Consider the following 26,001-nt stretch of genomic DNA (forward strand, 5'->3'; position numbering starts at 1 on the left):
AAATCCTACAGCAAGGGCTGCTGCTTGACCTAGCAATTAAGATACTTGCATCCCATTTCAGGGTACGTGGGTTTGATAGCTGGCTACAGCTTTTGACTCCAGCTTCCTGTTAATGTAGACCTGGGAAGCAATGGTGATGGCTCAGCTTACTGGGTTCCTGCCCCCTATGTGGGAGACCTGAATGGATTTTGGGTCTCCCAACTTTGGCCAGCCTAGCCCCAGCTGTTACAGGCATTTGGGAAGTGAACCAGTAGATAGAAGCTCACTCCCTCTCTGCCTTCCTTTATCTATTTCATAAAAGGTAACCAACCTCTAGCCTTGAAAAAGTATGTAGTCTTTGTTGCATAAAAATTAATGAAGTCACCATTTTAATAGTGAAGAATATCATCATAAATAATAAAAATTGGACCTTAATAATTTTTCATCTTCTCTTACAACCTGCCATGTTTACAGATGGAGTTAAGTGTAGCTTTTCTTTTGTAAATCTTAAGTGCTCACCTTACCATGTTTGGTTTTTTTTAAATAACATGTCTTGGTATCTTGTTAATTATTATGTGCATATATTTGTTTAAGGTGTCTTGTCAATTATTATGTGAATATATAGAATATATTATGTAGATAAATATATTTTACATTTATCTAGACTTGAGGATTCTTCATAAGCTCAAAATATTATCAGGCTATAAAGAAAAGGTCCTTGTTTTACTCTGTTGTTATTATCAGCTTTGCACTTAAATAATAAATACTTTAAAATCTGAATGAGCATCAGGCAAGGTAGCAGAGAAGTGGACTTCAATTTCACTAACTAGGATATTACTGACTTTTCATATCTAATTGGAGGGGAATCCTGGTGAAGTGATTATTAGCCTGGGCTTTGTACTATTATATTTAAAAATCCTAGCTCTTTTAAGTTGCTAAACATCTCATCTATAAAATACAGAGAATAGGATCTATTTCACAAGGTTATTAGAAGACTTATACTAGTTAATGTTTATTTATTTATTTATTTATTTATTTATTTATTTTTGGACAGGCAGAGTGGACAGAGAGAGAGAGAGACAGAAAGGTCTTCCTTCCGTTGGTTCACCCTCCAATGGCCGCTGCGGCTGGCACACCATGTTGATCTGAAGCCAGGATCCTGGTGCTTCTCCTGGTCTCCCATGTGGGTGCAGGGCCCAAGCACCTGAGCCATCCTCCACTGCCCTCCCAGGCCACAGCAGAGAGCTGGACTGGAAGAGGAGCAACAGGGACAGAATCCAGCGCCCCGACCGGGACTAGAACCCAGGGTGCTGGCGCCGCAGGCAGAGGATTAGCCTATTGAGCTGCGGCGCCGGCCCCCCAGAAGACTTATACTAGTTTATGCTTATTAGGCATGAGGAATAGTACCTGGTACTGTATTAATATTTGTTAAAGTTAAATATTTGAAGGAATAGGAGTAAGAAATGGAAAATTCTATATAGAAATGTTTAACCTACTTCTGAGTCATGGGCTCCTTTGAGAGCCTCTTCTCAGGGAGACGCACCTATGAGAAAAAGTTTGGCAATTTCAGGAAAACTCCAACTTTCTAAAACCTATAAATTAATGTCAATTTAAGAACATTTTTATAAGAATGTTGTGTAAAGAAGTTAAGGTTGGGGCGGATAAAGCAGCCACCTGCAATGCCAGCATCCCATATGGACACCATTTCAAGTTTTGGGTGTTCCATTTCCAATCCTGCTCTCTGCTAATGTGCCTAGGAAAACAGCAGAAGATGACCCGAGTGCTTGGGTTCCTGCATTTACATCTGAGACCCAGAAGAAGCCCCTGGCTTCAGCCTTGCTCAGCCCTGGCCATTGTGACCATTCGGAGAGTGAACCAGCAGATGGAATCTCAGTCAATCAATCAGTCTGTCTCTGTCTCTCTCTCTTCCTCTCTCAAACTCTCCCATTCAAATATATAAATAAATCTTTAAAAAAAATAGAAAGCACATATCAAGTGTATTAAAAAAAAGAAGAGAAGATTGATATTGTAGTTCTATGGTTATGCAACCATAGTTATATAGTGCATAGAGTGGAAAAGGGAGGAGAAAGTGAAAGCAATTAGTAGAAAGTACCTTTCTGTTTACTTTCTGCAGATTTCTTGAGAAGTAGTGTGATGTTCCTGGAATATTTTCTTGAGGAGAGGGCTGTTTGCAATGAAATAATTTGCAAGTTGAGGTAACATTTGGAAGAGAAACTCTTGCTTTTAGTTTTGAAGAATTAATGGTAAGATTCCTTAAAGAATTTAGTCAGTGGAAGAAAAGAGGTACATATGATATTACTTAATGGGCTCAGGTAACTCTACTACAAGGTATGAGAGAATTTTTGAGGACATTAAGTGTCTTCAGTGTTTCTGATTAATCTGTATAGATAAATGGAAAGTATTTTATAGGCCTTTCTGGAATGTCTCCTTTATTTTCACAGGCAGTGGTATAAGGATGACTTATGTGCACTGGCATTTAAAGTTCTCCATGACAAGCAGCGAGGACCACTGGTTTTTATGCGCATTTACTCAGGCACAATAAAATCCCAATTGGCTATCCATAATATTAATGGAAACTGCACGTAAGTGGAAGGAGGTTATTTCCTAAAACTGCACTCATCACTTTAAAAATACCTTTACTAATATAAATTATGCTTTTACAGGGAGAGAATAAGTCGTCTGCTTTTACCCTTTGCTGACCAACATATAGAAATCCCTTCACTGACTGCTGGTAACATTGCTTTGACTGTTGGACTTAAACGTGTAAGTAACCAAATGATTTCTCTAGGAAATAACAATTTAAACTCTCGGTTACAAGTAGACGTTATACTATCTGTGGGTCCATGTGATGTGTTTTATGTTTATATATAATATTATTTTATTCCCATTAGGCTTTTTTTCCCTTTATTGATCATTGCAGAAACTTTTTCATATTATAATTTAGAAATAACTAAAGATATTTTGCCAGTGAAAGCTCAGTGAGTAGAAAGGTTTTTGTCTCTTGTTCACTGCTATAATCCTCAGTCCATAGATTATTCCCATTAGGCTTTTTTTCCCTTTATTGATCATTGCAGAAACTTTTTCATATTATAATTTAGAAATAACTAAAGATATTTTGCCAGTGAAAGCTCAATGAGTAGAAAGATTTTTGTCTCTTGTTCACTGCTATAATCCTCAATCCATAGATCTGTGCTTGCATGCACTCTGTAGACATTTGTAGGGTGAGTGGATGAAAATACCTGATACTGTATCTACTTTTGGTGGGTTAAAACTAAGAACATTTTCTTTATATTGATTAAGTCAAGTATGTTTTTCTCTTTAAACTTTGGTGCACTTGACATTTAAGACAAACATTGTTACTTTTATTGTGACATTTATGACAAACATTACTTTTATAGTTTTTAAGTCTTTGTGATTAATTGAACTTTCAAGATCCTTTAATAGAAAATTTCTGTAGTTTGGATATTCATAGACTTCTGGCATTGAAGCATCCCCTCTGTCTACCCAAATGTAGGAGCTCCTTGAACATGTTTGAAGAAGTCAGCAGTCCATTTGGATCATTACTTTAGTAGGACTGTCTTTTCAGAGAAGGCATCTGGACAGAACTTCATGATATAAAAGTGTAGAAATGTAATTGCAGTTTTAAATAACTGGCTTGTACATAGAAGCTATCAATTCTGCATGCTCAAGAGTATTCTGGTTAATTGTGTGTTTTAGTTGATAGGGGATTTTCTATAAAATGGCATTAACTTCTTGCTGGTTGGTAAAACATTATAATGGACTTCTACTTAACCTGTTTTGTCATGATCAAAATTTAGGAAGGTACATTAGTTTTGCCAAGTGAATGTTGGATGTATATTGCATATATGTGTATTTGCTTTATTGTGTGTGTGTTGGAATTTATTATAAAAGAATTTTAGATGGAATTCATATACAAATTAAATGAGCTTTGCTTACTCAGTATTATAAATAGGTTTATGAATTTATTTCTCAATAAAGTTCTGATGAGAAGACAATATAGCATTAAAATTTTTCTTTTCTCTTGGTTCTTGATAGAAGATGATTGTCAACCAAGAGCCCGCTTTGTTCCAAGTTATCTTGTTTGCTTGCAGACTGTCACTGGGGACACCATTGTCTCATCAAAATCCAGTGCATTAGCTGCAGCACGGCGAGCCAAGCGGGAGGGAGAAAAGGATAGAAAAAACCGTGAATTGGAGACACTTTTATTGGCTGGAGTAGAGGTTCCAGAACCTGTTTTCTTCTGTACGATAGAGCCCCCATCAGTGGCCAAGCAGCCAGGTAAAAATGGTTTGATATCAAATAATTAGTGGTCTGATGATATATATAAAATAATCATACCCTCAAAAGAGTGTAATTAATTAAGTGATTTAGATTTTATCTGAATTTATTGGTAAGATTTTTTTGTGGTTCACCTCATTTTTTTAATTACTGTATTTTGACTTTTACAAACTCCTTTTTTTCCCTTTTCTTATATCTTACCCATTTTTCTCATATCATGTTCTTAATGTGCTAAGTAATTGCCTTATACCTGTCCTTCTAGTATTATTAGATGGTAACTGTTTCATAACCAGTTATTTCTCATGAAAAATGCTGTTTTATTTTCTAATTCAATTTCTAGAACTCATTTGAAGATATTTATACACTATGGTAATATCATTTGGCTATTTGAGAGCTATATAGTTTTTTTGCTTTTTTTTTTTTTTTTAGTTTATTTTTACTTATTTGAAAGAGTGACAGAGAGAGACAAAGACAGACAACCTTCCTTCCACTGGTTCACTCCTCAAATGCCTCCAGTAGCTGAGGATGGGCCAGACCCAAACCAAGAGCCAGAAGCTCCATCTGGGTCTCCTGCATGGGTGACAGGGACCCAAGTACTTTAGCTAACATCTGCTCCATTCCAGGGTGTGCATTAGCAGGAAGCTATATCAGAAACAGAGCCAGTACTCAAACTCAGGCACTCTAATGTGCAATGTGGAAGTCCTTGGTAGCAGCTTAACCCATTGTGCCTCAACAGACTCCCCCTTTATACCCTTTTTGCATTGCTGTTTTTTTTTTTAAGATTTTATTTATTTATTTATTTAATTGAGAGGTTGAGCTATAGACAGAGGAGGAGACAGAGAGAGGTCTTCCATCCACTAGTTCACTTCCCAAATGGCTAACATAGCTGGAGATGTGCCAATCCAAAGCCAGGAGTTTCTTCCATGTCTCCCACGTGGGTGCAGGGGACCCAAGCACTTGGGCTGTCTTCCACAGCTTCCCCAGGACATATGCAGAGAGCTGGGTTGGAAGAGGAATAGCAGGGACATGAACTGGCTCCCATGCCAGTGCTGCAGGTGGAGGCTTAGCCTAGTACACCACAGTCCCGGCCCCTTGTATTGCTGTTTCTTTTCATTAGTTCTGTCTTGCATTATAATGGAATCCCCTTTTCTGCCTTTAAACAGTTACTTTTTATTTAGGTCTCAGTTCAAACATGACCTCTTGAAGCTATTGTTGAATTCCTATATTAAACTAGATAAGGACATGGGACTAGTGTCATCTAACAGCAGGCTAGGCTGCCACCTGCAACACCAGCATCCATATGAGTTGAGTCCTAACTAACTGCTCCACTTCTTCTGATCCAACTTCCTGCTAAGGCACCTGGGAAAGCAGTAGATGATGACCTAAGTACTGCCACACACGTGGGAGACCTGGATGGAATCCCAGGCTCCTGGCTTCTGCCTGGCCCAGCCCCAGCCATTTGGAGAGTGAACCAGCAGATGGAAGATCTGTCTCTGCCTGTCTCTCTCTAACTCTGCCTTTTAAATAGGTAAAATAAATCTTTAAAAAAAAAAAACTGTATAAAGACAAAAGTTCTAGTTCTAGAGGTGGTACAAGAAGGCTTTTTTTCCCCCATGAGCATGTTGGACTCACAGATTATGAAAGAAAAAAAGCAATCTTTATTTCCTCCTCATGCCTCCCTGAGGACCTGGGAAAGAAAGAAGAAGATCCCTAGCAAGAAGATATTCTAGTTCCTCAACTCCCCACGTGGAGTTCACATTAAGAGAAGTGAGCACAGATGTAAGACAGCCCCCAAGTACTAAAACAAATTGTATCTTTTCTTTTCCAGTTGGTAAACAAATAACATTTACCTTAATATGGCCTCAGGCAAGTAGGTGTAGTCTGCACTCTGAAAAAGAAGGCTCAGGTGGTGATGAATCTGGCAGCCCAGTTAGATCAGAATTGACCAAGTTAGTTGTATCTGGACTGACCAGGCACTTAAAGGCAGCTTGAGCTGCCCAAAGTAACCCTTGAGTGTCGCTCCCCCTCTTCACGGAGGAATGACACAAGACCCTGCGTTGTTCTTTTGTCTGCTCGGCCCTTCCCGGGTTTGCTGCTGGTTCTTCCCGGGTTGACTGCCATCCCTCCACCTCCATGGAGGGGCGGGCCCCCCTGCCACTTTCCCCACTTCCGCAGGGGAGTGGCACACCGCCGCCGGCTCTCTCGGGGGCTGCTCAGGTGTTCCTTCAGATAGATGTTCCTCATGCATGTTGTCTCTCTACTCCTTTATAGTCCTCTTCCACCAATCCCAACTCTGCTACCCACACGCTGAGCACGCTGCTCTCCTCCAATCAGGAGCAGGATCAGCTCCTGCAGCTTATCAAACTGATGAGGCAGCTGCGTAGAGGTTGTTTGGTCTCTCTCTCTCAGCGCCATATTGTGGGAGAGCAGATGCATAGAGTAAGTCTTAATTCCAGTAACAGTCTAGTCCGAGTTGCTCCCCAGACTTGAGTTCTTTTAATATATTTGAAAGTCATTTCATATTTCAGATGTCATGTAAGCACCTACATTCAAATTATGGAATTGCACGCAGCTAAGTTGCACCAGACAATTTTACATTGGAAAACACAAGGCTTTACCTGCTTTTGGTAAGAAGTTGATGTCCAAAGAAAGTTTCATTAATTGGCATTCACTTTGAGGTCTTAGACTTTTAAGGAGAGGGACTTCCAGAGCTCCCTTACGTAGATTTCTTTTAAGTGGACCTGTTTCTTTTTCTGTGTTTCTGTTGTGTTTACACAATAGTCCTGTTATATAGCACTTGACACTTAATGTCATACCACTGTGCATTTACCCCATTAAAACTGAAGGGTAGTCTTTACAAATATTTTTAATTTACTTTATTATAAAACTTTTTTTTAATTTTATTTTATTCAAATGGCAAAGTTAGAGAAAGAAGCAGAGAGAAATAGATCTTCCATCCACTGGTTCACTCCCCAAATGGCCCCAACAGCCGAGAGTTGGGCCAGACTGAAGCCAAGATCCAGGAGCTTCTTCCCAGTCTCCCATGTGGGTGCAGGGACCCAAGTGCCTAGACCATCTTAAACTGCTTTCTCAGGCACATTAGCAGGAAACTGGATCAGAAGCAGAGCAGCCAGGACTTGAACCAGCACTGCAGGCAGTGGCTTTACCTGCTGTGCTATAGCGCTGGCCTCTATAATAAAATGGGAAACTTTTTATTTCAAAAGCATATGTGTTGGGCATTGCCTAAAATCTCCATTACAATATGGCACCTGGCAGATGTTCGAGGGGCGTGTCTGCGGCTGCCACGGTTAAGCTACGTAAGATCCGACCACCGGCAGGGATAGGTCCTCTTTAGTTCCGGACATGTGGACAGTGTATGATCCCTATACTTCACTTAAGGTGCCCCTGTGCGTGTTCCACCCATGCCTGCGTGACCTTTTCTCTGATTGGCTCCCCTACTGTGCATGTCCTTTATAAGCTTTATAAGCCTGTACACTTCCTCAATAAAGCGGTTCCTGCTTAACAGAACTCACGGGTGCTTGTGGTGTGTTCATCACCCATCAACCTTACCTCTCCCATTTGCCTTATTGGGGAGTGCTTGCGCTGCCTGTGCTGGTCAGGGGCTAGCATCGGGCTTGAGACCCCAACACATATGGTGCTTCATGCATTGTTACTCTTGAGTTATCTGTAGAAGCTTAAAAATAAAATATCTTAATTAGACTCATCGCTTGCAAGCCCTTGAGCTGAGGCCAGGTGTGCTCTCTCACTTCCTCTTTTGATGTGCAGTCAGCTGAGCTGGGGCATGTGCCGGGAATACCTTGGCTGCTCTATTACCCGCCATGGTGCCCACTACATGGAAGGCCACTGGAGTGGTAGTTTTCCTTCATTGATTGGGAGATACTGGGCATGGATAGGTGTTGCTGTTGATTTCTCAACAATGTTGCAGTGGATTCGTTTCTGAGAGGAGGAGCGTGGTGGCGGCAAGAGGCGCGGAGTCACCACACAGACCCCGGGAGTCAGGTGAAAGCAGGCTTGAGGCAAGCAGCCCACAGACTCGTTTATTTCAATTGGTGCAACATCTTATATAGCCAAGACCAGCCAATCTGGTCAAGGGGCGGTCTATGCCCCAACCAATCCCAGCCTGTTGCCAGGCAGTTTCAAATCCATCCAATCACAGCCTGTTGCCAGGCAGTTTCCAAAGCCATTCAATCACAGCCTGTTGCCAGGCAGGCTCTGTTGCCAAATGGGTTTCAAAGCCATTCCTGAGTAACTGACACTCGCTTGCCAGTGGCCACCTTGGCATGGCCTTCTCATTCCACCACAGATGGGCAAAAGCCTTTATAGATATCAGAAATTCATGTATCAAATGTATCTGCCTACGTGTTCCAGTTATGCCTGCTGCATTAAATATTAACATGACTATGCCTTTTTGATTTGATATTACTGGACTTTCACCAAACTCTCAGGAGGGCAAACTTGGAATTAAACATGTAGCAGAAAATGTAAAGGCTTTGAGGTGAAGAATGGCATTCTTTCTAACAGAATTATTTTGGTAGAATTTCCCTAGGGAGGAGCTTCATCTTTATATATTGGTCTTACCATGCAGCAGAAAGTTGTAGGTGTCACTGTACTCAAGTGCTACCTTCCATTTCAGGCTTAATTTCCACAGGGTCCTATCAGTGATGCTAACAGAGATATTTCTGTCCTCCAGTGCCATGGACATTGCGACCCATTAGTTACACTAATGTTTGGTTCTCTTACTAAGAAAAAATAAAAACATTTGTAAATCCAGCCAGTGTCACCTATGAAGGCATGATACACAGTTCATGTCACCAGGAAATGATGGATGTTAAGTGAATCATTTGATAAACTCCTACCTCCAATTGACTGACATCATTAAAAGACATTGTGTAGAAGTACAAAAGCGGGGCCAGCGCCATGGCTCACTTGGTTAATCCTCTGCCTGCGGCACCGGCATCCCATGTGGACGCCGGGTTCTAGTCCCAGTTGCTCCTCTTCCAGTCCAGCTCTCTGCTGTGGCCCGGGATGGCAGTGGAGGATGGCCCAAGTGCTTGGGCCCTGCACCCACATGGGAGACCAGGAGAAGCACCTGGATTGGTGCAGTGCCGGCCATGGCGGCCATTTGGGGAGTGAACCAATGGAAGGAAGAACTTTCTCTCTCTCTCACTAACTCTGCCTGTCTAAATAAATAAATAAAAATCTTAAAAAAAAAAAAAAAGTACAAAAGCATCATTGCAGTAGAGTATAAACCTTTTCCTATGCCCAGTCTTAAAACTTCTAATGCTTGTGTTGTTAAAATGTTTTGCAGTTACACACCAATGACACAGACTAAACAATGTCTGCTCATAGAAAATTTACGACCTTCCATTTTCTATATGTGTATTTGTATAATATCCACAATGTTTTTTCTAAAACAGGTGAAACAGCTAGCTTCTTTTTCTTAACTGTAATTTAGCAAAATAATAAAATACTGCAGTCAGATTGTTTAATTAAATTATTTGAAAGTTAATATTTAAGGAAAATTTGTCCAGGTATGAATGAGCAGGTAAGATATAAAAGATTTATGCATATTGTGACTTAGTTTATGGGTGTATTCCCGAGTTGCTTAGTCACCATGCACTGTCTTTATTTAAATATATGTATTCATATATAATGATTATAATGCAAAAGAATGAGAAGGTATATTATTCATAATACTAAGGATAATGCTTTTAAGTGTCAAAGGGTAATATTGCTCTCTTCAAAAAATGACTCTTATTTTGGGATCCAGACTTTTCTGTGATATCATTTCTATTCAATATGTTTTTCTCCTCTCAAGAAGAAAAAACATGTTCTTTCTTGATTGTCCCTTTTAGCAGACCAAATATTGCCTCTCTGCCATAGACATCTACTATCAATAATACTGTAATTTGACATTCTGAATCATAGACCTATGATTTTTAAAATCTACTTATTCTTTGAAAGAAAAGAACCATTACTTAAAATTTCCTGTATAACTTATTTCAAATAATTTTACATTAGTCTAAACTTAGACGTGCTTAGTGATTAGAATCTTCAGGTAACACATAATTCTGTTTTATTTTTCTGTATGCAACTAAAAAAGTAGTTGGGTGATATTCTAGTATGTTCAGAAGTAGTTAATTTTTTTTTTTTTTTTTTTTTTTTTTTTTTTGGACAGAGTGGACAGTGAGAGAGAGAGACAGAGAGAAAGGTCTTCCTTCTGTTGGTTCACCCCCCAATGGCCGCTCTGGCAGCACGCTGCGGCCAACACACACACTGTGCCGATCCGAAGCCAGGAGCCAGGTGCTTCTCCTGGTCTCCCATGTGGGTGCAAGGCCCAAGGACTTGGGCCATCCCCCACTGCCCTCCCTGGCCACAGCAGAGAGCTGGACTGGAAGAGGAGCAGCGGGGACAGAATCCGGCGCCCCGACCGGGACTAGAACCTGGGATGCTGGCGCCGCAGGCGGAGGATTAGCCTAGTGAGCCGCAGCGCCAGCCAGAAGTAGTTAATTTTAAAAACTAATTTCTGAAATGATTTAGTCTCCTGAGAGCATAGAGTTTGTTTTCTGTACATTTGTTTCAAACCAGCTACTGTAGGAGATGAGCAATCCATTCTTGGTTTTTATTTGCCATGAACTTACTAAGTTTTCATTTAGTCAAATGATTTTTAATGATGTTTTCTATGCAGACATTAAAATAGCAATCATTTCATTGTAAATAATCAAAATTTCCAGATTACTGACAAATTATTGAAAACAAATCTATGGGTAATAAATGTTAATTAGAACCGTGTACTGTGGTATAATTATCACACAGTTTAACAGGTAGCAAAAATAGATGCTTGATATTTCTGAATTGTGTTAATTTTTCTGCTGTATTCTAACTGACCAATATTAAGAATGCATCTTTTATAAATGGGTGCTAATTGGTAATGAAAATAATTTAGTAATGGATTATATAGGATGTTGATAATGAAGCTGTATGTTTTTGCCTGGATTTTTTTTTTTAATTTTTTTTCTTTTAACATTCATTTATTTACTTAAAAGTCAGAGTTACAGAGAGAGATTGATTGATCCTATATCCACTGATTCACTCCCTAGATGGCTATAACAGCCAGGTCAAGGCTGGTCCAGGCAGAAGCCAGGAGCCAGGAGTTTCATCAAGGTATTCCTTGTGGGTGGCAGGGGCCCAAACGCTTGGGTTATATTCCACTGCTTTTCCTAGACCATCAGCAGGGAGCTTGATCGGAAATCGAGCAGTCAGGACGAAAACCGGTGCCCATAAGGGTTGCCAGCATTCACAGGTAGCAGCTTTACCCACTGTGCAACAACACTGGCTCCTGGATTTAAAAATTTACAAGTCATTTTGTTTTACTTTGAACAACATAAACCATTGTTTCAGTTATATGAATCACAAAGCCGTGTTGTGGCATAGCATATTAAGCCTCTGCCTGCAACACCAGCATCCCTTATGGGAGTCATTTTGAGACCCAGTTGCTCTGCTTCCAATCCAGCTCCCTGCTGTGTGCCAGGGAAAGCAACAGAGGATGGCCCAAGTGCTTGGGCCCCTGCACCTATGTGGGAGACCCAGAAGAACCTCCAGGTTCCTGGCTTCAGCCTGGGCCAGCCCTGGCCATTGTGGCCATTTGGGGAGTGAACCAGCAGATGAAGATCTCTGTCTCTCCTCTCACTGCAACTCTGCCTTTCAAATTAAAAATAAATTAAAAGTAATATAAATCAGCAAGATCTTATTTATGGCAAGAAATATTCTATTAAAATGTTGTGCTGTAACATAGTAAAATGTACGTGTTTTCCATAGTTTTTTATCAGTGTGAAATAAAACTGTATTATGACTTTAAAAAAGAAATTATCTAAATTAATGCCCTTTATCCTTGAATATGAATATCTCTTGAAATTGTTAAAACTTAGGTTCTGACTCAGTAGATCTAGATCTTAAGATACTGCAGGCTCCAGGTAGAGCTAGTGTTATTGGCCCTTAGAACCCCCCTTTGGCCGGCGCCCTGGCTTACTAGGCTAATCCTCTGCCTGCAGCGCCAACTCCCCAGGTTCTAGTCCCGGTTGGGGCGCCAGATTCTGTCCCAGTTGCTCTCTTCTAGTCCAGCTCTCTGCTGTGGCCCGGGAAGGCAGTGGAGGATGGCCCAAGTGCTTTGTCTCCTGCACCCGCATGGGAGACCAGGAGGAAGCACCTGGCTCCTGGCTTCAGATCGGCGCGGTGCGCCAGCCACAGCGCACCGGCCATAGCGGCCATTTGTGGGGGGGTGAACCAACGGAAGGAAGACCTCTTTCTCTCTGTCTCTCTCTCTCACTGTCTAACTCTGCATGTCAAAAAAAAAAAAAAAAAGAACCCCACTGTGAGGTATGGATCAAGAATGGCTTTGTCCATTAGAAAACGTGATCCACATGTGTAATTTAAAGTTCTGTTAAGCCCATATTACAAAATTTAAAGAAACTGAGATTAATTTTAATAATATATTTTACTTAACCTTGTATATCAAAATATTATTTCAATGTGAAATCATACAAAAATGTGTTAATGAGGAGCAGCATTTAGCTTCTCATTTAAGATACCCAAATAGCACATTGGAGTACCTAGGTTCTATTCCTGGCTCTGGCTGTGGACTCCGGCTTCCTGTTTATGTATACCCTGGGAACCAGCAGTGATACCTCAAGTTATTGGGCTCCTGTCGCCCACTTGAGACCGGGACTGCATTACTGGCTCCCAGTTTTAGTCCTGCCCATTGTGGGCATTTGAGGAATGAACCAGTGGAAGGAAGTACTTTCTCTGTCTCTCTCAATCAACCATAAAAATATATTAAATATAAATGAGATATTTTACATTCATTTATTCATATATAATCTTTAAAAACCTGAGGCATGTATTTTAGATTTGTAGCATGTGTCACTTCAGACTAGTAATGCCTACAAATGGCTACCATTTAAACTGCACAGGTATATCTAAGAATACTGCAAGTAAGACTGATAAGTTTGGCTCATTAAATATTAGCTAGTTCTTTTTTTCAACTATTCTTTATGTCTATAGAACTTCTGATATCTTTTTTAAAGGGTGATTATCCTTAGTAATAAATTTAAATATCACTTTACTGTAGATGTATATGGTACAATAATACATTCCTATTCTGTAGTTGTGATAATTCATCATTGAGTGATTATATTAGTATCTTTATTCACCGTGTAATTCTCACCTCCTTTTGCCATTTTCTCATTATTGCCTGTGTTTCTGAATAGATTTTGCTTTTTTATCAACTCCTAGATTGATCTTTGCAAAATATAATCAGATTGATGCCTCTGTTAAAAATTTCAGTGGTTTCCCAGTGCAAATTCAAACTTAATCACCATGGTTTATAAGAGCTTCCACGATATGATCCTACCACACATCCTCCCTCATCTGTTGCTACCCTTTCTACCTTTTGCACTCTAGTCTCTAGCTACTAGCCTTCTTGTAGTTTTTCCAACAGTTTTTGCAAATTGTTTCTTGCACAGCCATTCCCTTAATCGGGAATTATTTTCTTCAGGATTTGGCTTACAGGTTTCTTTTCATTTGTGTCTTATACCCAAATCATGATGGAAAGGACTTCCCATATCACTCATTCTCAAGTAGCCTCTATCACTTTTATATCATTATGTTTTCTTCTCTCTGAGGTATTTATAGCTATATTAAATTTTGCTTTGCAAAATTTGCTTGTTCAACTGTTTTCCCTACTAGAACTTACAGTAAGTAACTTGAAAAATGAATTGTAAATAATGATATTGTTTATCACATAGATTTGGATCATGCATTGAAATGTCTTCAACGTGAAGATCCCAGTTTGAAAGTGAGACTAGATCCTGACTCTGGACAAGTAGGCATTTATTACTTTATTTAGCCTTTCTATATTGCGTTTGTGTATGTATGTGTGTGTGCATATAACTAAAACATTGATTGGTCTGTGCCCTTAAACAAAACATTCTTTTTAATCTTTCATAATATAAATTTGTGATTATTTATGTTGATTCCCAAGCTAAATAGATAAATTTCTCTTACTTCCTGTTAGGAAAAGAGTTGCAGATTGGTGCCACCCCACACAGGGCACCAAAATGTTAGGAAAAGAGTCGCAGAATAGAGAGGACACAGTGTACAAATTTATAAAGGTGGATGACTGTCACTCCCCCACTTTTGGAGGAAGGACACCAGACCGGATGCTGTTTTCCTTCCCCAGCCCTTCCCGGATTTGCTGCCGCTCCCCCACCTCCGCAGAGGAGCGGCACCGACTCTTTGGGGGGGGGGGGGCGCATGTTGTCTCTCTCCCCCTTTTATAGTCCTCTCCCACCAATCCGTGCTCTGCTGCCCACATGCTGAGCAAGGCACTTTCTTCCAAACAGGGGTTGGGTCAGGAATCAGCTAATTAACGAAGCAGCTGTGTAAGATTTGTTTACTCTCTCTCAGCGCCATATGGTGGGAGATCAGACGCATAGAATTAGTTTCAGTCCACAGTCTCAGTACTTATTTGTCCCCCGGGGTGCCCCGCCATGTTGCGGGAGATGGACCCTGCTCCCCACAGGTGACCAGCTACCCACATGCACATTGATGGAACACGTGGCTGAAGGCCCGACCCCCAGGGGCCGGGCCTTTTTAAGGAGGGCTAGGGCTAGGGTGGGGATAGGGGGCTGCAGGGGGAGGGGAATTCCTGGAACGGGGCTGGGCCTTGGGAACCTGGAAAAGAATGCAGGGTCTGATGTGAGACCCAACTGAGATTCAAGGGCAAGGAATACATTCCAATGTTTATCTGTCTTTTGGGCAATGAGCAAGAATGGCTGAAGCTTATGTCTTTGTTCCATCACTTCCCTATTATAGTAATCTACTTCACATATATAAACTACTCCTCAACATTTTCCACCTTCCATTTGAGACTTATGAAATACTAAGATAAGGTTTAACCTTTAAGGCTTCTATGCTTACAGAAGAAGCATAGTAGAGGGAGGATTGGAAGATGCTGCTAATGTTGGTAACATACCTAAAAAGATAAGAAATGATAGATTATAGTCTAACAATGTGATAGGAAGTAAAAGATTGGGGAGTAGGTGCTATGGTATAAAGCACAGTAGAAGAACAGACATTTTCAAGAAAAGATTAAATTAGCTGGCATTGTGGCTCATTTGGTTAAGTCACTGCTTGCAACTCTCACATCCCATGTTAGAGTGCCACTTCAAGTCCTAGCTATTCCGCTTCTGATCCAGCTCCCTGCTAATTAACCTGGGAAGGCACTAGAAGATGGCTCAAGTGCATGCCCCTGCCACCCATGTGAGCCTGGCCCAACCCTGGCTGTTTGGGGAGTAAAACAGCAAATAGAAGAAAAATTATTAAATTACATTCTGCCTTCTCTTTTTAGAAGGGCGGAGTATATTATACAAAAGACTTAGAAAGAATTTCTTAAAACCAAAATTGCCTTTAAAAGAATAAACTGATTTAGTTTATCAGGAAAATATAGAATACTCAGTTTTCCAAAATGGAAGCTAAATGAGGGGTAGTGATTAATTTAATTGATCCTGATGGGTACGATGACAGTAAGTAAAATCAAGCCTTTTTTTTTTTTAAGATTTATTTATTTTAAAGGCAGAGTTACAGAGAGGTACAGACGGAGAGAGAGTGAAAGAGAGGTTTTCCATCTGCCTGTTCACTCCCCAGATGGCTGCAACGGCTAGAGCTGGGCTGATCTGAAGCCAGTAGAAGGAGCTTCTTCTGGGTCTCCCACACGGGTGCAAAGGCCAAAGAATTTGGGCCATCATCTACTGCTTTCCCAGGCCATTGCAGATCAGAAGTAGAGCAGCCGGGACTCAAAACAGCACCCATATGGGATGCCAGCACTGCAGGCAGAGGCTTTAACCACTATACCACAGCGCCAACCCCCAAAACTTTATATAAAAAAACTTTTATTTTAAAAGTGACATTTTTTAAAAAAAATTAGCAAATATAGAAGTAAAAAAGAATTAAAGTCCTTTTTTCTGTCCCTTATCCCATTCTAAGAAGATTAATATGAAAACTTGGTAAATAGCCTTCTACACATTTTATTTTATTTTATTTTACAAATATCTGTTCTTATTTGCTATACAGAAAGTGTGTTATATATGTGTTATATACAGAAAGTGGATATATAAACCATTTTATCTGTTACTTTACAATTTGCTTTTTTCCGCCAAATAATTCACTTAAAAAAAAAATTGGGGCCATTGCTGCGGTACAGCGGGTTAACACCCTGGCCTGGGGCGCTGTCATCCCATGTGATCGCCGGTTCTAGTCCAGGCTGCTTCTCTTCCAATCCAGCTCTCTGCTGTGGCCTGGGAGAGCAGTACAAAATAACCCAAGTCCTTGGGCCCCTGTACCCACATGGGAGACCCAGAGGAAGCTCCTGGCTCCTGGCTTCAGATCAGCGCAGCTCCGGCCATTGTGGCCAGTTGGGGAGTGAGCCAGCAGAGGAAGGACCTCTCTCTCTCTCTCTCTCTCTCTCTGTCTCTCTCTCTCTGCCTCTCCTCTATGTAACTCTGACTTTCAAATAAATAAATAATTTTTTTTAAAAGATTGATTTATTACTTTAAGGCAGAATAACAGAGAGAGGGAGAGACAGAGAGATAGTCCATCTGCTGTTTTTACTCCCCAAATGGCCAAAAGGGGCTGAACCAAGCTGAAGCCAGAAGCCTAGAACTCATCCAGATTTCCCTCATGGGTGCCATCTTCCCCTACCTTCCCAGATGTATTAACAGGTTTGGATTGGAAGTGAAGCAGCTGAGACTGTAAATGGCACTCCAGTAGAGGATGTTAGCATCACATGGGGTGACTTAACAGTGTACCACAAGGCTGCCCATGCACACAAATAATTCATTTTTTAACTATATTAACAAAGTGTAGCAATCATATGCCAAGTAATTTCTTCTTTTAAAAAAATTAGTATTTTTATTACAGCAAAAGGATACAAATTAAAAGCAGCCAAAGGAAGAGACACAAAGGGCAAAATCTGGGAGGGTTCTATATGCAAATCCTCCTTCATCCTTAGGAACATGTTATCCTCTGGCAAAGATCAGAGAAGCTCAGCTGAGCCATTAGTGTCCAGAGTTTTTATTGTGACTTGATCACATGCTGGTCATGTGTTTGACCTTTGGTCTCTAGCCTCCCTACAAGTTTTGGGCTAATGCTTTTAATGTCCATTTCAGAGGTTAACTGGTGTGCTCTAAAGTCCATGTCATAAATTTCATTAGTAAACAATGTGGACAAAGCCAGTAGGCAAACAAAGGCACTTCTATCAGGAAGGACATTTCAAGGGCCTTGAAATTTCTCTTAGTAGCTTAGAGCAGAGGCCATATCTTTCTTTGGATTAAGTTAATTCTTCACTAAACAGAAGGCATATAAATAAGATAGAGCAAATATGTCCACCTTGCCCTATGCTCTTTCTCATACACAAACATCTTGCTTAGGTATAACCATTGATGCTAAAAAGAAATAGATACCTCTTTGGTTTTAGTGAAAATTTGATGGTTCTTGCAAAGACCCAAAACAACATTGGCTCGAAACAAGTAAAAATCAGCGTCCATCTTACATGAAGGGTCAAGTTAGTGTGGAGGTTTAAAGCTATAAAGTGCCAAAATGGTTAGGAAATGCCCATATGGTTGGGAAATGTTTTGTCATCCCCCGTTCACAAGGTGTTACCCTCATCTACATGTTTCAAGACAGTTGCCTATATCTTCATTGAGAAAAGAGCTTTACCTTTCTCAAATGCACAGTTCAGAAGTTGTCAGCATCAGTTAATTCATGTTATTTTGGCCAGAATTTACTTTTCTAGTTGAAAAGTATAATCTAAGCTCCGTGCCACCCATCCAACTAATAATTGAACTGTCATGGAAAGAAAATGGCTAAGTAGTTCTCTTGTAATAATGTATTATTCCAGTCAGAAAAGTAAAAAACAGTGTTTTGGTGAAAGAGCCTTCACCCTCACCAAAGAAAAAACTGCAAAAGAAATTCAATTCATAATTAATTTAAAAAACAATATTTGTCAACACCATACCTTTATATATTATTTTGTGACAAATGTAATTTTTTCCTTAATCTTTTATTTTCTTATAACCAGACTGTTCTATGTGGGATGGGGGAGTTACATATTGAGATTATTCATGACCGAATCAAGAGGGAATATGGACTGGACACCTATCTAGGGCCTCTCCAGGTGGCGTACCGAGAGACCATCCTAAGTGCAGTTCGTGTCGCAGGTAAAATGTAAAACATTTAGTGCTGTTGCTGTTTTTGTTTCTTTCTGTTTAGGTGTTTAAAGTAGGGTTCACAGTCACTAACCTAGTGTCTTCTAGAAGAGGCGACAGTCTTTGTAATTTTTTTTGGTTGTTGTTTATTAGGACTTTTTGCTTGTTATAATGGCAGAATGCCCTATCCCATTACCACCCATAACATCTGCTGGATGAGTAATGTGTCAGACAAATGTGATCTTCAATGGTCATGGGATATAATAAGTCATTGAAATAGATGTCTTGTCCCAATCGTCACTGCTAGAACAAGTAGAAGAATTTTAATTCAGTGTTATTTTTACACTATAAAGTGGGTGAAAATCAATTCCAATATTTAATAGATATAATCCTATTCTGCTGGAATTCTTCAAAAAGTGTAGTTTTTGCATTTCTATTCATAATTGTGAGAACTTACACTTTTTTTAATATAACTTAATTTGGTTCCCTTAACTAAACTAACATAACAACAATTACTCTTCCTCACCTCTAAAGGAGAAAACATTAGCAGGTTTATAAAATAGTGTAGAAAAAAGATGTTTAGGGTAACCAGGTGTTTTTAAGCACAATTTGTAAAAAGTCTTACAATTTACTGAAGCTTAAAAAATTAAACAAGTAGAATATAAGAACAAAGGACATGAAGAGGCCAGCGCCACAGCTCAATAGGCTATTCTCCACCTGCGGCACCAGCACACCGAATTCTGTCCCAGTTGCTTCTCTTCCAGGCCAGCTCTCTGCTGTTGCCCGGGAGTGCAGTGGAGGATGGCCCAAGTGCTTGGGCTCTGCACCCCATGGGAGACCAGGAGAAGCACCTGGCTCCTGGCTTCGGATCAGCGCGGTGCGCCATCCGCGGCAGCCATTGGAGGGTGAACCAACGGAAAAGGAAGACCTTTCTCTCTGTCTGTCTCTCTCACTGTTCCCTCTGCCTGTCAAAAAAAAAAAAAAAAAAAAAAGACTTGAAGAGTTCTGTTATTTGTATATCTGTTAAAACTAAAAATCCTAGGAAAATATGAAATATTGTACATTAATATCTGAGCTAGTTAGAAGGGAATAGAAATTTCTAGTGATCAAAAAGGAAGTCTTACTGCACTTTTTACTTTTGGTCATGGTTCTCATAAAACAGGTTTTTCCGAAACAATAAATATTCTGCAGGATTCTATACTTATCTCTGACTCCACACTTTAGAGCCACAGCTTCACAGAAAGAGTTGGGAAAAGTCTTCTGCACGAAAGCAGAGAGCAAGGAAACTTGTCTGGATATAAGGGCAGGGAGAAGTCTCTGAGAATTTACAAGTATAGTCTTCTAATAAAGGCTTTTAGCTTAAATTCATAGAACCCATATGACCCAAAAAATTCCAAACCAAGAAGAGTTTAGTATATAGTACTTATAGATTGTTAGTATCCCAAGGAACCTAGAAAAAAGAGAGGGCCTCTCCAGACAAATTATCTTCAACCCAGGTCTATAGGAAATTCCACAAATAAGGAATATGAACTCAGAATTAATTTTTTCTTAAATTACAGAAACATGAAAAAAAGCAGTTAGCAAAATGTCGATAGGAACAACAAATATCAGACAGATCCCAAAGCTTCAAATAATGGAATTATGAGATGCAATGCAGAATCTAAAATAAGTATATTTGTTATTTTTGAAGATACAAAAGGGGATAGAAAGTATTAGTAAGAAACAAAAGACTTGGACCTAGTGTTGGAGTGTAGTGGGTAAAGCTGTCACCTAGCACTGCTGGCATCCCATATGGATGCTGTTTCATATCCCAGCTGCTCCACTTCCTATCCAGCTCTCTGCTAGTGATCTGGGAAAAATAGCAGAAGATGGCCCAAGTGCTTGGGCCTCAGCACCCTCGTGGGAGACCTGGATAAAGCTCCAGGCTTCTGCCTTGCCAATCCCCAATCATTGTGGCCATCTGGAGAGTGAACCAGAGAATGGAAGATTTCTCTGTGTCTCTCTCTCTGTGATTCTTTCAAATAAATAGGTTTCAAAAAGAAAGGAAGAAAGAAAGAAACAGAAGACTATCAGAGTAACCAGGCAATATAAAATGGGACATGACAAAGAAAGGAAATACTTAAATACTAACAATGAGGACACAGGATCACCTTGAAGTAGCTCTACTGCCAAACTTGAAAGTCAAGATAATTAAGAGTGATAATTACAGACCATTGAGAAAAAAACAGGAATTCACAAGTCTATAGTGATAATACATTGATAAAGAACAGGAAGAAGGAGGAAGGTTCTTCCTCATAGTGGAATGCCAAGTGCTGACTCAAATACCAACGAAGAGGGCTGGAAACAGAAAATGCCCAGATGACTCTCAAACATATGGAACAAAAAAGCAAGCTGCAGACTATATTTACTATAATAACAAATTCAAAATGAAGCAGAAATAAACTATGTTGTGTAATGAAACATGCATATGTGATGTAGCTCTAAAGAAATTTAGCAGAGTGATTATGTAAAAAATGTTGCTTCAGAAGGCTTTTAGGTACTGGTCATCTGTTTATTTAGTAGTTTCAGAATTCATGAATGCTCATTTTATTTTTATCTTATGCATATATGTTAGAATATAAAATATTTTGTAGTATAAAAATGAGTACAAAAAGGAATTGTGAAGAATTGTAGACAACTATTTGTTGTTTTGAATTTGAGTCATGAGTCATTGTCATGTGGCCAGTCACATAAACACAACAGTTTTGTTTTAGTAAAATATTGGGGATTGCTAATAGCTGTTCCTGGTTAGCAAACTGGGGCTATTGTTTTCAGTTTTACAAACAAAACAAAACATGGTAATAGCTTTATAGGAAAGAAATCATAAACATTAGTAATATAAAATATTACTGGAAGTGTGTACTAAATACAAGTTTCTGGGTTAGCAGGGTTAAAGGCCTTTTCATTAGCTAGCCTTTTGTACTCTTTAAATGTTTTATCATTTGATATATTTTAATAAAGTTTCTAATTAAAAGAATTTCTGTCACATGAGACATTTTGAAAAATTCAAAAGCATGATCTTCATATGTGTCTTAACACATGTTAGCACTAAAGCAATATTAACAGGTGATTAAGAACAGGTTTTTAGCTTCGGTAAACATGGAAACAGATGCTTTGTTGATAGAACTACTTGCTCTAATCTTTTTTATACTATATTTAATGTTGTTAATTTCTCCTCTGCTTTGTCTTCTATGAGACCTTAAATTATTGATTTTGCTAAACTTCCAGAATAAATCTCGGAGGTACCATAAGTAATTTGTTTTTAGATACCTTAGATAAAACATTAGGAGACAAACGGCATCTCGTGACTGTAGACCTGGAAGTAAAGCCAACTCAGTCATCATCTGTTACGCCAGTGATTGAGTATGCTGAGGATATTAGTGAAGATATTTTGAAGACCTCCCAGGAGGCCATTGAAAATGGAATTCACATGGCATGCCTTCAAGGTAAAGTACTCAAGAGTAAACATAGTATCATACTCAACCATTTATCATTCCTTGTATTACAGAGTATTTGTCTTTTCCTTTGTTACTGTTTTCTCCCAATTTTTTGCACTTCTCAGCACTTCTTCACTATATATTGATATGGTGAGGAATAATACAATTAATATGTTTTTGTTCTCCCCTGCCTAGGTCCACTGCTTGGATCCCCAGTTCAAGATGTGACAGTTACTTTACATTCACTGATAACTCATCCTGGTACTTCCACAACTATGATTTCTGCCTGTGTCTCAAGATGTATACAAAAGGTATAGAACTATCCTAATCTCTTTTGCTTTGACAACTGAGTGTAATTACCACTGGTCTCACAGACAGCTGTGCTTACAGAGCCTGACTTTGTATCTTTGCCTCCTAAGGCTTTTAGGCAGTAAAAGTTCTTACTGTGGAGAATCTTTATTTCTTTTAATTTTATTTATTTACTGAGAGGCAGAGAGAGCTACCATCTGCTAGTTTACTCCCCAAATACTCATAAGTAGCCAGGGCTGGACTAAGGCTGAAGCCAAGAGCAGGGCACTCAATCTAGGTCTCCTACATAGTTGGCAGGAATCTAGTTACCTAAGCTATCACCACTGCCTCTCAGGGCCTGTATTAGCTGGAAGCTAGAATCAGGAGCTGAGCTGAGAATCAGAACCAGGTATTCTGATGTGAGACATGTCTTTGATTTCTTAATCACCAGATTTTTATCTAAAATGGTGTGGGGTTTTTTTGTTTGTTTGTTTGTTTGTGTTTTTTACTTCTTTCTTTATTTGAGAGAGAGAGCACTGTCATCTACTGGTTCACTCCCCAAATGCCAGTGTTTGTAACAGTCCAGGCTATGGGCTGAAACAAAGAGCCTGAACTCAATCCAGGTCGTCCACATGGATGGCAGGAACACAGTCACTTGAGCTGTCACCTACATTAGTAGGTAGCTAGTCAAGAGCTGCCATTAGGAACTGAACCGAGGCACTCTGGTAAGGGGTGTGAGTGTCTTAACTATAAGGCTAACTGCCCACCCCTGAAAAGAGGATCTTTGGAAATTACTGTGTAACACAGATCACTATTAAAATATCCTCTGATTTTGGCAAAGGGACATATCTCCTTAAGTGGTATGTATGCTTTCCCCGTTTCAGACACACAAATATTAGAGGCAAACTTGGTAGGGTTAAGGACAGATCTGGAGTTAGCTTGACCCAAAACAGACTACAAAGGATAGTAAAGATCTAATGTTGATTACAACTTTGTTTATTCAAGTAAGATTGCTTTAATCAAGGACCATTGAAAACAAGTTAGTACCACTAAATAACAGATTCAGTGTAAGTATCATCCCTTCTCAGAGCGTGAAGAAATGTGATTTTCTTGATGTAGTTACTTGGGGGGATGTCCTTGAGTGCTGCAGTCCCTGGGATTAACTTCCAGAAGTGTGGTGTGCTGCATGCTAATTCCATGTGTTCTTAGTGTTGAAATACCCTAGTTTTTTAGGTAACTGATTTTGCATTATAACTCTTGGATTTATTATCATTTTTCTGATACTTAAACTATGTTTAAGACCTAATTTCCTTTTTTGTTTTTGTGGTTTTTTCTTTTTTGGAAGATTTATTTATTTGAAAGGCAGTGTTAAGGTGAGACAGAGAGCTTCCATCCACTGGTTCATTCCCCAGATGACTGCAGTGGCTAAAGCTGGACCAGACCAAAGCCAGGACCCTGGAACTCCATCCAGGTCTCCCATGGGAATGGCAGGGGCCCAAGTATTGGGGCCATCTTCTGTGCTTTCCCAGGCACATGAGCAGGGAGTTGAATTGGAAGTGGAGCAGCCAGGACTTGTACCCGTGTTGCCATAGCTTCCCACTGTGCCACCATAGCAACCCCGAGACCTAATTTTCTATAGACTTACTTGAATTCATAATTATAAAGTCACTTTTTAAACATTTATTTATATATTTATTTATTTGAAAGAATTACAGAGAGAGAGGGAGAGACAGAGAGAAAAAGATCTTCCATCACTGGTTCACTCCCCAGCTGGCCACAATGGCCAGGGCTGTGCAAAATCAAAGTCAGGAGATTCACTAGGCCCTCCCACATGGGTGACAGGGGCCCAGACACTTGGGTCATCTTCCACTGCTTTTCCCAGGCCATTAACAGGGAGCTGGATTGGAAATAGAAAAATCAGGACATGAACTGGTACCCTTATGGGATGCTAGTATCACAGGCAGTTGCTTTACCCACTGGCCCTTGAAAAGTCAATTTAGATACTCCAAGCCCCTGACTTCAGAAGGCTGAACTTAATGTCTTTCATGAGTTCAAATGCATACTTTAAAAACTTTTTGACTGAAACAAAACCAAAAAGCTTTGCTTTGAAAAAATAAGATTGAAACTGTGTTCACCTAAGAGTACAGGTAGAAATACCACCTGTTGGGGGCCGGCACATTGCATAGTGTACTAAGCCTCCACCTGCAACGCCAGCATCCCACATGGGTGCCAATTCATGTCCCGGCTGCTCCTCTTGTTTTTGTTTGTTTCTTTATTTATTTGAAAGTCAGAGTTACACAGAGAGAGAAGGAGAAGCAGAGAGAGGTCCTCCATCCGCTAGTTCACTCCCCAACTGGCTGCAATGGCTGGAGCTGAGCCGATCTGAAGCCAGGAGCCAGGAGCCTCAAGCCTCCTACAGGTCTCCCATGTGGATGCAGAAGCCCAAAGAATTGGGCCATTTTCCACTGCCTTCTCAGGCCATAGCAGAGAGCTAGATCGGAAGTGGAGTAGCCAGGACTAGAACTGGCGCCCACATGGGATGCCGGCACTGCAGGCAATGGCTTTACCTGCCATGCCACAGCATCCCTGTGGCTGCTCCTCTTCTAATCCAGCTCCCTAACAGCCTGGGAGAGCAGTTGACAATAGCCCAAGTGCTTGGGCCACTGCACCTGCATGGGAGACCCAGAGGAAACTCCTAGCTTCGGATTGGCCCAGCTCTGGCTGTTGTGGCCATCTGGGGAGTGAACCAGAGATTAGAAGACCTTTCTCTCTCTCTCTCTCTCTCTCTCTCTCTCTCTAACTCTGCCTTTGAAATAAAGAACTAAAATCTTAAAAAAAAAAAACACCTGTAAAGTAGACATGATTAGAGTGGGGAGAACATTCACCTTCAAGTAGTTTTTTAAAGTTTCTCCTGAAATGATTTTACTATTGCACTAGTAATCTAGATGTTTCTCAATTAACGCCAAGCCCATCCTTCAAAATGTAAGATGCCTTCCAAAAATGTCTCAGTTGATTAGCTTTTTAAGTAAGATTGTACTAGAGAACAGAAATCAACTTTAAGGGGGGCTTACCTCAAGTCTTTAGTTTGAATTCATTACTTTAAATTCCTAACAGAAGTACTGTTACCCTTGGCAGTCTTCATCTAATGGGAAAGCTCCTTCTGTCTGTTTTGGAGAAATTAATGTTGCTTCATACTTTTAATGAGACATTTGTATAGTGCATACAGTTCTTTGACCATTGAGAAGAGCACAAATAGGATGATTATATTTTGACTTTGTGATTTTAGTCAGGGAGTTAGAATATAGTCAAATATCCAAAGTATTAGAATGGATGGAGCATCATAAAATCTGGAAAGCAGGGAATTAGGGAGGACCCTTGGGAAGAAATTGTTTGACCTGTTATGACTTTAGAGGATGTGTCCATGATAGGAGATATTCCAGACAGAGGAATAAAATAATCCATTTATCTGTAAGATTAGATGAAGGAGGAGAGTACTAGAAAAATTGTGTTGAAAAAATAAAATGGAATTGAGACTATAAATTTGCATTAAAGTATTTGAACTTTATTCTGACAATAGTGGGGAAGTGATTGGAAGAGTGAAGAAGTAATCTAGGATGGGAAATGGACTAGGTCTGACTTAGGATACAAGCAGTAGG

General features: G+C 39.9%; 1 protein-coding gene and 1 pseudogene across 14 annotated transcripts in view; both read left to right on the plus strand.

Annotated features, from left to right (window-relative positions):
• Positions 1-26,001, plus strand: part of GFM2 (GTP dependent ribosome recycling factor mitochondrial 2) — a 64,543-nt gene that overhangs the window by 35,037 nt on the left and 3,505 nt on the right. For 8 of the 13 annotated variants that reach the window (XR_016220613.1, XR_016220610.1, XM_070056889.2 and 5 more), the window contains 7 exons: positions 2,442-2,582; positions 2,664-2,763; positions 4,113-4,299; positions 14,124-14,200; positions 18,455-18,593; positions 21,887-22,066; positions 22,253-22,368. Coding sequence is in view for 9 of the 13 variants with exons in the window: in XM_070056889.2 (XP_069912990.2) it covers positions 2,442-2,582; positions 2,664-2,763; positions 4,113-4,299; positions 14,124-14,200; positions 18,455-18,593; positions 21,887-22,066; positions 22,253-22,368 (940 nt within the window). In the remaining 4 variants the exon portion in view is untranslated. Of the gene's footprint in view, positions 1-2,113; positions 2,196-2,441; positions 2,583-2,663; positions 2,764-4,112; positions 9,539-14,123; positions 14,201-18,454; positions 18,594-21,886; positions 22,067-22,252; positions 22,369-26,001 lie in introns of those variants that run through there. The other 5 variants (XM_089313115.1, XM_089313116.1, XR_016220612.1 and 2 more) reach the window with 4 other exon arrangements.
• LOC149122291 (acyl-protein thioesterase 1 pseudogene) lies at positions 8,601-12,040 on the plus strand (annotated as a pseudogene). Its single transcript, XR_016220615.1, has one exon. The product of XR_016220615.1 is annotated as an acyl-protein thioesterase 1 pseudogene (transcript).

The sequence above is a fragment of the Oryctolagus cuniculus genome, chromosome 14, assembly GCF_051225735.1.
Source record: "Oryctolagus cuniculus isolate XC-2025 breed Fujian yellow rabbit chromosome 14, ASM5122573v1, whole genome shotgun sequence".
NCBI classification, from domain to species: domain Eukaryota; kingdom Metazoa; phylum Chordata; class Mammalia; order Lagomorpha; family Leporidae; genus Oryctolagus; species Oryctolagus cuniculus.